This window comes from Rhinoraja longicauda, chromosome 22, assembly GCF_053455715.1.
Source record: "Rhinoraja longicauda isolate Sanriku21f chromosome 22, sRhiLon1.1, whole genome shotgun sequence".
Lineage (NCBI taxonomy): Eukaryota > Metazoa > Chordata > Chondrichthyes > Rajiformes > Arhynchobatidae > Rhinoraja > Rhinoraja longicauda.
Window position 1 is genome coordinate 32,608,980 of NC_135974.1, and position 11,335 is coordinate 32,620,314.

Sequence of the window (11,335 nt, forward strand, 5' to 3'; positions counted from 1 at the left end):
TTATTTAAAACTCTGGTACTAAAATAGAATAAAATAATTAAGAAATATCTGCTTATGTTGTGTAGCTTATTTGTCTAAAGAATTGTAAAATTAACTCATCTGGGATGACACCTTTCCAATTCAGTAGGATTTGGTTGAGGAGGGAGTGGGTGGCACAGTGGTTGCACAGAGTTGCTGCCTTACGGCACCGGAGCCCGGGTTCGACCCTGACCACGAGTGCTGTCTGTACAGAGTTTGTATGTTCTCTTAATTATTTTATGTGGTGCTGGGGTAAAGTAGATTTGGGGGGTGTATCTTACAAAACATTCTTTGAGATTTGTGATAGGAGGGATGCACGGACAGGAAAAGATCTGATGTAGAACAATAAGGGTGAAGAGCTGAAACTGATAATCAGATCAAGACAAATACGAAACCCTTGACCAGTATTGGTCGTTTGTGACATGAACAGATTAAAGCAGACTTATACAAGGTATTATAGGATGTGGACTGCATCTTTTCTGACTTTATCTGTTCTTTTCAAATCATAGCCAGGATTGCTAGGAGTCTTCCAGAAGCTAATTGCCTCCAAAGCAAATGATCATCAAGGCTTCTACCTGCTTAACAGTATAATTGAACACATGCCTACGTAAGTAAAGACCAGGTTTGCGCAACTTCTTGGGCATTGACAATTAAACAAGCTGTTCTAACTGTTTGTTCTTGTGTTTTTCATCTGTCAGTGATGTCATACACCAGTACCGGAAACAGATCTTCATTTTGCTTTTCCAACGACTTCAGAGTTCAAAAACAACAAAATTTGTTAAAAGTAAGTTTTTGGTTCATAGAGAAAAAAAAAATTGCAAGATGTCAAAGCTTTGTGTTTTCTTTTTCACTCAATAATTCCATGTTTGGGTCAATAAATGCTAAGCTGTGATAGTAGTATAATCCTCCACCATCACTATATTTTCGAAAATCTTGAGGGAATAATATTTTCCAAATGTTGAATTTCTGATTTTTTATTTTTTTTTGCCTCCTAGGTTTCTTAGTGTTTGTTAACCTTTATGCTGTGAAATATGGGGCAATAGCATTGCAGGAAATCTTTGATGGCATTCAGCCAAAGTGAGTACAATTTAGATGAAATGCAAAAAGTAATATGAAGTTTAAATATCCTCCACCTTTTGTGTTGGTGCCGGTAAAGTGCATGAATGTGGCTTTCAGTCTCCTTGCTCCACACCCACCATAACATGCACACTGGTGGATAAAGCCCCAATATTTGAACACTACTTGAAAATGAAAACAATGCTGCTTGACTTGCTGAATGGCTTAATGTTTGAACGTGGTAAATTTTGTTCATGCAAAGGGAAACTTCCATTCAACATGTTCAGTAAGTGGATGTGGAGAGGATGTTTTCACTAGTCCGAGAGTCTAGGACCAGAGGCCATAGCCTCAGAATAAAAGGACGTACCTTTAGAAAGGAGATGAGAAGGAATTTCTTTAGTCAGAGGGTCACAAATTCATTGCCACAGAGCGCTGTGGAGGCCAAGTCAATGGATATTTTTAAGGTAGAGATTGATAGATTCTTGATTAGTACGGGTGTCAGGGTTTATGGGGAGAAGGCATGAAAATGGGGTTGAGAGGGAGAGATAGATCAGCCATGATTGAATGGTGGAGTAGACCTGATGGGCGAATGGTCTAATTCCAGAAATTATGAATTTAGATGTTGAAAATTATTGAAAACATTTGATTTGGATGTTCCTGAACTATTTTTATGCTTTATGTCTTTGCACAGCTGTTTAATGTTTATGTCCAATTTGTACTTTCAAACTATTAAAAGTTCTCAGTTGCATAAAGTTTACATCAATGGTCTGTACCTTTACTTTTCAAAATAATGAACTTGTATTTTGTTGCAGAATGTTCGGTATGGTGTTGGAAAAGATTTTTGTTCCAGAGGTGCAGAAAGTATCTGGGCAAATTGAGAAAAAGATTTGTGCAGTAGGAATTACGAAGATCCTAACAGAATGTCCTTCGATGATGGACACTGACTATACTAAGCTGTGGTAAGTTGCTTGAATTTCATCGTGTGATTATAGGTCGTACAGCACAGAAACAGACCCTTCGGCCCAACTCGTACCTGCAGACCAAGATGCCCCTACTTAGCTCGTCCCATTTACGATATGATACCATAAAACTTCATTTATCCCAGGAGGGAAATTGATCTGTCAACAGTCATAAAAACACAAAATACATGAAACATGAAATTAAAGTGACGAGTGGAAAGGATTGGGGATGTGCAAAAATTGGCGGGGAGGGGGAGGGAGTTAGTCTACCCCACGACAGAAGGAGAAGGAGTTGGACAGTTTGATAGCTACAGGGAGGAAGAATCTCCTGTGGCGTTCTGTGCTGCATCTTGGTGGAGGTCTGTTGCTGAAGGTGCTCCTCCGGTTGCCCTGGGTGTCATGGAGTGCGTGAGCTGTATCATCCAAGATGCTCCGCAGTTTGAGGAGCATCCTCCCCGCCAAGACCACCTCCCATGAATCCAACTCCACCCCCAGGACGGAGCCAGCCTTCCTGATGAGTTTGTTAATCCTGATGGTGTCCGGGGCCTGCTGCTCCAGCCCACGGCAGCGAAGAAGATGGCACTGGTCACCACCGATTGGTGGAACATCTGCAGCATCTTACTGCAGACGTTGAAGAGCAGAAACTTCTCAAAGAGTACAGACGGCTCTGTCCCTTCTTGTACAGGGCCTCAGCGTTCCTGGACCAGTCCAGATTACTGTCCAGGTACACCCCAAGATATTTGTACTCCTTGGTAAACTGCACATCCACACCATTGATGGAGTCGGGACACGGGTGTTTGCCTTTATTTGACCCAGATCCCTTTGAATCTTTTCCGTCATTTATCCTGTTATTTAAATGCTATTATTGTCCCTGCCTTGGCGACCTCCTCTGGCAAAGATAGACACAAAATGCTGGAGTAATTCAGTGGGTCAGGCACCATCTCTGGAGAAAATGGATGGTTGACGTTTTGGGTCGGGGCTCTTCTTCAGATATAAAGCAGCATCTCCAGTTTATTTTTATTACCTCCTATCGCTGCTCCTTCCATATACCCACCACCCTTTGCATGAAAAAGTTGCATCTGGGGTTCCAATTAAAACTTGCCCCTCTCATCTTAAACCCATACCTTGGGCAAAAGACTCTGCATTCACCCTATTTCCCTCATGAAATTATACACCTCTAGAAGATGACTCCCAGCCTCTTGTGCTCCTATGAATAAAGTCCTAACCTGACCAACCTTTCCCTCTAGCACTGTGAAAGTCTCCGAGACTTATCTATGAAATAATTAAGAACACAAGACTCAGTTAAAACGTTTTACTTTTACACCAAGGTGGGAGAAGACACAGAGACCTGAGTGTACCTTTGTTCACTCAAGCACCTGCTTCCGTCCTCTCAAAGAATACACAGATTACAGGCATTATTTATACAGCTCAAAGTAGCGCAAAGCACATTCAGTAGTTTTCCACAGTTATATGTCATAAGCCAGTTTTAACAATAACATAGAGTTCCCATGGCAGAGTTCCTTTAATTGTGTTAGGGAGTCAATAGCTAAGATGATTAGAGAGGCACCATGGGATTTAGTTCAGAACAGTGGAATGTCCAGTCCTCAATAAACCATGAGAAACAACTTCTAAACCCTGAGAAACAACTTCTTATCTGCGGGTATCTGGTACCGTGAAGGCCGACTTCCCACAGGCCTGTTTTTAGTATTTCAGCTTAAAATGTCTGCCATAGTCATCACAAAATGTCTTCCACAGTATTAACCCTTACCGCACAGGTAATATCCTCGTAAATCTTCTTTGCACTCTTTCCAGCTTAATGACGGCCTTCCTATAGCTGGGTGACCAAAATTGAATGCAATTCTCCAAATGTGGCCTCGCCAATGGCTTGTACAATTGTAACAGAACGTCCCAACTTCTGTACTCAATACCCTGACTGATGAAGGCCAATGTACCAAAAGTCGCCTTGGTCTAAGTTTGTTTCAGAATAGATTAAACAGCCAACCAGCTTCCCAAATGTAGCTGATATTGTGAATATCCAATACCCAAGCATTTTATGTTTTGATGAAAGTGGAGTTAGATCCAGCACAACTCTTTTGCAGTAAGTAGCATTCCTGTTTCATTACAGTCATCTGAGTGAGGAAGACACTGCATTGCTTGTGTCTGTATGTTACATTGGAAGCTGTTAAGGGAACAAGCGTTAACTCAATGTTAGTCACGAGAAATCTCATAAATTGAAATGGTCACTTTTTTTCTCAGATTCTTTGTGTGTTGTTGAAGGACAGTAAAATGTAACTGCAGATAGTGAAAATGGGGAAAAAAACCTTACAATTGAACATCCTCTTATTTTTCCTTTTTGCTGGTTTATGTTAATTATTAGTACAGGTCCACCATCGAATTTCCAATAACGGGTGGTCCAAAAACTCCTTTAATCTGGGCATAATTAGGAGAGCTTACTTGAAATCCCCCCCTCCGTAAGTCCCCTCGAAAAAGTGGTGCCTCGACCAGGTGAAGCAGCAGATCTCGACCACAACGTGACATTTGCGCCGATCGGCGGGTCGAATTTGCCTCCTGTGGCTGGGGCTCTGGAGCCCTGGCCCGGCCGGAGCCGGCAAATCCGTTCTCATTGACGACTTCTGAGGCCGGCTTTGCGAGCCAATACCTCGGCGGCACAGGTGGACTGTGCCGCGCCGTTTGATTCCTCTCGGAAGCTGTGATCTCTGTTGGTCGGGCAAAACGGATAATCCAGCAAGGCTTTGGAGCGAAAGGTGCTGGAAAATCGGGGGTGGACTTGTAGTTACTCGAGAATGTTTCACTTTGTTGTTTCTCACTAAATATTAATTTCAAACAGGACTCCTTTGCTCCAAGCTCTTATTGGTTTATTTGAATTACCTGAAGATAACAGCATTCCTGAAGATGAGCATTTCATTGATCTAGAAGATGCACCGGGCTATCAGACAGCCTTCTCCCAGTTGGCCTTTGCAGGAAAGAAAGAACACGACCCCATTGGTGCAACTGTGAATAATCCAAGAGTTCACCTGGCCCAGTGCCTTCACAAACTGTCCACGGCATGTCCAGGCAGAGTGAGTATTAGACTTGGCCATTGAGAAGGAACTGAATAAAACTCCACTATAGTGAAAGCCTCCCTAATGTACAAGAGTGAGGAAAATCCTTTTATCATTCAGCGGCAGCAAAGAGAAAGATAGCTGAACAGTTTTTTTTGCTGCTTTGCCATATTGAGCTTAATGTTATTTCTGAAAATATTGATTCCTTACTGGAAGGGGCTGTACAGATATACTAGAGGCCTGGTATAATTTGCCCCCAGGGTTTTTATGAACCAGGTAGAGAATCCCAGTGAAAATTAATCCTGAACAATTATCCTGCATCCTGGACTGAATACTTCCTGCATCTCTGTTATTAATCTTTTAGAAAATAACCAACTTATCTGAGTCATGGAAGGAATCTGCTTCTCAGTTTAACTCGGTCTTCCTGTAACTGCCAGTAAATGATATTTGTGAAACATAGAAACATAGAAAATAGGTGCAGGAGTAGGCCATTCGGCCCTTCGAGCCTGCACCGCCATTCAATATGATCATGGCTGATCATTCAGCTCAGTAGCCTGTACCTGCCTTCTCTCCATACCCCCTGATCCCTTTAGCAAAAAGGGCCACATCTAACTCCCTCTTAAATATAGCCAATGAACTGGCCTCAACTACCTTCTGTGGCAGAGAATTCCACAGACTCACCACTCTGTGTGAAGAAATGTTTTCTCATCTCGGTCCTAAAAGACTTCCCCCTTATCCTTAAGTTCTGGACTCCCCCAACATCGGGAACAATCTTCCCGCATCTAGCCTCTCCAACCCCTTAAGAATTTTATATGTTTCTGTAAGATCCCCCCTCAGTCTTCTAAATTCCAGCGAGTACAAGCCCAGTCTATCCAGTCTTTCCTCATATGTAAGTCCCGCCATCCCAGGGATCAATCTGGTGAACCTTCTCTGTACTCCCTCTAAGGCAAGAACGTCTTTCCTCAGGTTAGGAGACCAAAACTGCACACAATACTCCAGGTGCGGTCTCACCAAGGCCCTGTACAACTGCAGCAGAACCTCCCTGCTCCTAAACTCAAATCCTCTTGCTATGAATGCCAACATACCATTCGCTTTCTTCACTGCCTGCTGCACCTGCATGCTTGCTTTCAATGACTGGTGCACCATGACACCCAGGTCCCGTTGCATCTCCCCTTCTCCCAATCGGTCACCATTCAGGTAATACTCTGCTTTCCTGTTCTTGCCGCCAAAGTGGATAACCTCACATTTATCCACATTATATTGCATCTGCCATGCATTTGCCCACTCGCCTAATCTATCCAAGTCACGCTGCAGCCTCCTAGCATCCTCCTCGCAGCTAACACTGCCACCCAGCTTCGTGTCATCCGCAAACTTAGAGATGTTGCATTCAATTCCCTCGTCCAAATCATTAATATACACTAAATAACTGGGGTCCCAGCACTGAGCCTTGCGGTACCCCACTAGTCACTGCCTGCCATTCCGAAAAGGACCCGTTTATTCCTACTCTTTGCTTCCTGTCCGCCAACCAATTTTCTATCCACCTCAACACTGAACCCTCAACACCATGTGCTTTAAGTTTGTACACCAATCTCCTATGTGGGACCTTGTCGAAGGCCTTCTGAAAGTCCAGATATAACACATCGACTGGTTCTCCCTTATCCACTCTACTAGTTACATCCTCGAAAAATTCTATAAGATTCGTCAGACATGATTTGCCCCTGGTAAATCCATGCTGACTTTGTCCGATGATATCACCACTTTCCAAATGTAATGCTATCACATCTTTAATAACTGACTCTAGCATTTTCCCCACTACCGATGTTAAGCTAACTGGTCTATAATTCCCCGTTTTCTCTCTCCCTCCCTTTTTAAAAAGTGGGGTTACAATTGTTATCGTCATCCCTTTAGCTTATAATGGGCTTTAAAATAATTGTCTACAGGCAACACTTTAATTTGGGTACATGGCTCTTGTGTTGTTGGAAGAGAACGATGAAAATGTGTATATTTCAATGGGTGGCGCAAAATGCTGGAGTATCTGAGCGGGTCAGTGGGTCGCAACACGGCCCTTCTTCAGGCTGATTGTGGTGGGGGTAGAGTTCCCTGGTAGAGTTCAAATTGGGGGAGCATCAAGAAATCTGCATTATTTCTGCTTACAAATTGCTGTTTATCATGAAATATGTGAATTTTAATATATTTTGATTTGTTTAATCCACAATAACATAACTAATGGTGCAATACTTTTTTTTAGGTCCCATCCATGATCAGCACAAGTTTGAATGCAGAAGCATTACAGTATTTGCAAAGCTATCTTCAGGCTGCCAGTGTGCAACTGGTGTGAAACTTTCCAGCTTAACTAAAGACTGTTTATGAGGCTTTCGGCCATGGGTGCTTGCACAGTGAACGTCCTTTGATTTCGTATGCAGTAGGAATATCCTGAGGTTCTAGTACTGGCTGGTGATGATTATGTTCACTTTTGTCCTAATGCATTTTGATCCTATGTAGGCTTAATGCTTCTAGTTTCTTTATACCAACCATTCTCCCGTTATTTATGTCGTGATAATCTGACTACAAAATATAAAAGTGATAAAGCACCCACATTGTTGTGTACAGTTATTCTGGTGTAAAATAAAAGTGGAAAATAAAATCATGTTTGTATAGATCATTTTATTCCATTTAAGATTTCTTCAAACAGATTTTCAATGGTGCAGGAAGGAACTTCAGATGCTAGTTTAAACCGAAGATGGACACAAAATGCTGGAGTAAGTCAGCGGGTCATGCAGCACCTCTGAAGAAAAGGAATGGGTGATGTTTCGGGTCGGAACCGTTCTTCAGACTGATCAGATAGAGATGGGGGGGGGGGGGGGGGGGGTGAGGGTGTACCATTTTTAATGGTACTTCATTGCCACATGTACTTCAATAAAGTATTCTTCGTTTTTCTCGTTGTGAAGAACAGAGATGATTGGTGACCAGATGATGGATTCTGCTGCGGAATGCAGAATTGTGTCGTGTGTAGTGAGTTCTTGCAGCTCTGTATTTTCCAGCTTGTGTGTGTATATATATTTGATTACATTTTATTTGGAAGAGGAATCCAAGCATGTCAATGCTAAATTTTCTTCCAGAGATCAATTGATATATTGTTAAATGAAGGAGCAATGACAATATATATTTAATCCTACTCTTGTTTTTTTTTAATGGAACTTTGTCATTTTGTCATTGCAATAACAATTTTTAGCACAATGTATAATCTAATGAAATTAACCTACCTAATAGTTAAACTAAAGGCAACTCTAAATGATACTGAAAGGTGGTAATCAATATAAAGGAGGTGAAATTTCCTGGGTAATTCCATAACAGCTATTCATAAGTCATTGCATTAATTTTTACAATTTAAAATCAAATTTGCTTCAAATACCCATTACCAGTGCATGAATATAAAAATTGGTGTAAATCAAGTACAATGAAGCAACCTCAATACTGTATCTCAAGAGTCAAAAGTGTTTTATTGTCATGTTCCAAAACACTACATTCTAACAGTACGTTCTTTCTTGCAGCCCCACTGTCTTCCATTATGGTGACTAATTTCAGCCTTTTATCGTTAGAATTACTTCCCCTATCATGTACAGTATGGTTGTATCCTTTGGTTCCAACACTGTTAATCTAAATGCAGTTGATAGGGTTGGTTTTCATACAACATTAGATGCATACGCTAGACAGCGCTTTGATTTTGCATAATTTAATTTACATAAGAAATGTAGTATTAAATACTGAACTAAGATCCTTCTCACACTCCAGCAACTCAATTGTATTGATTAAAGAGTAAATATGTAATAAAGTTGAAATGCAGATGCTGGTTTATACCAAAGATGGACACAAAATGCTGGAGTAACTCGGGTCAGGCAGCATGTGTGGAGAAAATGGACAGGTGACATTTCTGGTTGGGACTGTTGAAAAAAAGGGTCCTGAGCAAAACTTCACATCCCTTTTCTCTAAAGATACTGAGTTATTCCAGCATTTTGTGTAACTGAATTCTGTTGATATTAGGTAACCACAAATTAAGCCTTGTCTTATTTTCCTAAATCCAAGGAGTATGCAAATTTGGTTTTGCATGGGGTGGGGCTATGTAAATCAATGCTGGGAGGTTTATATGGGTTGAAATAAAACACTGTCATGAAATTCTGGCATAAAACCTGCAGGATTTTACACACAAAATTATTTTGGGAAAAACACGGTACAACTGGTCTTTTAAAAATAATTTCTGACTTTCCAGGGGCAACAAATTGTGTATTTAATATGGAATCTGATAGTTTTTAACGGTGGTTTGAGGAATGTATTCCACCTCTACTTCAGGTTCGGTGTTAAACCAACCCCTTCCACCGCAAATAAAAGATGGCACCATTTGAATAAGTCTTAACCAAGAAAATTCCCTCAAGCCCCCAAAAACAGTCTCTTATTCATTTCCAACTTTTACTAACTTGATTACCTTGTTTGCTTTTACGATAATATCAACAGTTGAAAGTAATCTGTTTATTTTGAAAAGTTTTGACATTTGGTTTATAAAATCATTGATCAACACAACCCAGCACATTATGTGGTTGAGTCTACACTTACTATTTCAGAGTTATTCAGTTATTTTCACGAATATTATATAATTTTGGAAAAGTTGGACTTGGTGATTTACAAAAATAAATAAAAAATACCCAAGCTAAAAAAAGTTATTGTCATTATGTGTGAATGAACTAACTTTGTAGCCCCAAAATAAGTCAGATCCGGAAAAAAAATTGTAGAACACAGTCAAACCTTTAAGATTATTGAATTGAATTATTGATTTTTTAATAGAATTGTTAGTTTAGTTTATTGTTACGTGCACAGTGAAAAGCTTTTGTTGCGTGCTAACCGGTTAGCGGTAAGACTACACATGATTACAATTGACCGATCCACACTGTACTTCGAGAATGAATTTTTAGTACGAGGTAAAGTTCAATTAAAGATGGGCTGAGGATCTCCGATTACGTAGATACATTGAATCTGTTGTATATTATCTGAGTTGCGCTGGAGTAACATTTCTGGAGAACGCGGATAAATGTCTCTGGAGGAAGACCATGACATCTAGTGTCAATATTTGTCATATTGCTCTGGAATAAGACCACGACATGTCTCCACGTTTGGAGTAAGACCATGACATCTAGCCTCCCAGTTTGGAGTAAGACCTCCAGTCTCAAGGTTTGGAGGAAAACCATGACATGTGGTGTCAAGGTTTGACATCTTGTTCTGAAGATCATGACAACTAATCTCTGGTTTGGAGGAAGACACCCGGGGCTGCCCAGAACCAGAGCTGAGTGGTGGTCCTTTTTCCTCTACCTACACTCGGGACCCACGCCCGGTGGATCGCACCCCGGTCCTGGTGTCCCCTCCCCACACCCTCCTTCCTTCCGCATCCCACACCCGGTCTCCTTCCCCCCGCTGTCTACGAGTCCCCCACACCCGGTCTTGGTCCCCCTCTCCTCCCCCACACCCAGTTTTGGTCCCTCTTCCTCCCCTTCCCCTCTCCTCTCTCCCCCTTCCCCCCATCTCACTCCCCCTTTCCCCCCAACTCACTCCCCCTTTCCCCCTCCTCTCTCCCCTTCCCCCCCCTCCTCTCTCCCCCTTCCCCCCCTCCTCTCTCCCCCTTCCCCCTCCTCTCTCCCCTTCCCCCCCTCCTCTCTCCCCCCTTCCCCCCCTCCTCTCTCCCCCCTTCCCCCCCTCATCCCCTACCCCTCGTTCTTCTCTCCCCGTTCCCCGGGAGCGGGCGCCGTCTGTGTGAGCGCGGGGCCGGTTTCCGGGGGGAGCGGGCGCCGTCTGTGTGAGCGCGGGGCCGGTGCCGGTGCCGGTGCCGGGGGGAGCGGGCGCCGTCTGTGTGAGCGCGGGGCCGGTGCCGGGGGGAGCGGGCGCCGTCTGTGTGAGCGCGGGGCCGGTGCCGGGGGGAGCGGGCGCCGTCTGTGTGAGCGCGGGGCCGGTGCCGGTGCCGGGGGGAGCGGGCGCCGTCTGTGTGAGCGCGGGGCCGGTGCCGGTGCCGGGGGGAGCGGGCGCCGTCTGTGTGAGCGCGGGGCCGGTGCCGGGGGGAGCGGGCGCCGTCTGTGTGAGCGCGGGGCCGGTGCCGGGGGGAGCGGGGGGCCGGTGCCGGGGGGAGCGGGTGCCGTCTGTGTGAGCGCGGGGCCGGTGCCGGGGGGAGCAGGGGGCCGGTGCCGGGGGGAGCGGGCGCCG

General features: G+C 43.7%; 1 protein-coding gene across 1 annotated transcript in view; it reads left to right on the forward strand.

Annotated features, from left to right (window-relative positions):
- cse1l (CSE1 chromosome segregation 1-like (yeast)) overlaps window positions 1-7,742 on the forward strand; it is a 29,577-nt gene extending 21,835 nt beyond the window's left edge. The window contains exons 20-25 of the mRNA XM_078419350.1: window positions 528-625; window positions 717-802; window positions 1,014-1,095; window positions 1,887-2,033; window positions 4,882-5,113; window positions 7,344-7,742. Coding sequence (XP_078275476.1) covers window positions 528-625; window positions 717-802; window positions 1,014-1,095; window positions 1,887-2,033; window positions 4,882-5,113; window positions 7,344-7,433 — 735 coding nt within the window. The 3' untranslated portion in view covers window positions 7,434-7,742. The remainder of the gene's footprint in view (window positions 1-527; window positions 626-716; window positions 803-1,013; window positions 1,096-1,886; window positions 2,034-4,881; window positions 5,114-7,343) is intronic.
- The last annotated feature ends 3,593 nt before the right edge of the window (window positions 7,743-11,335 follow it).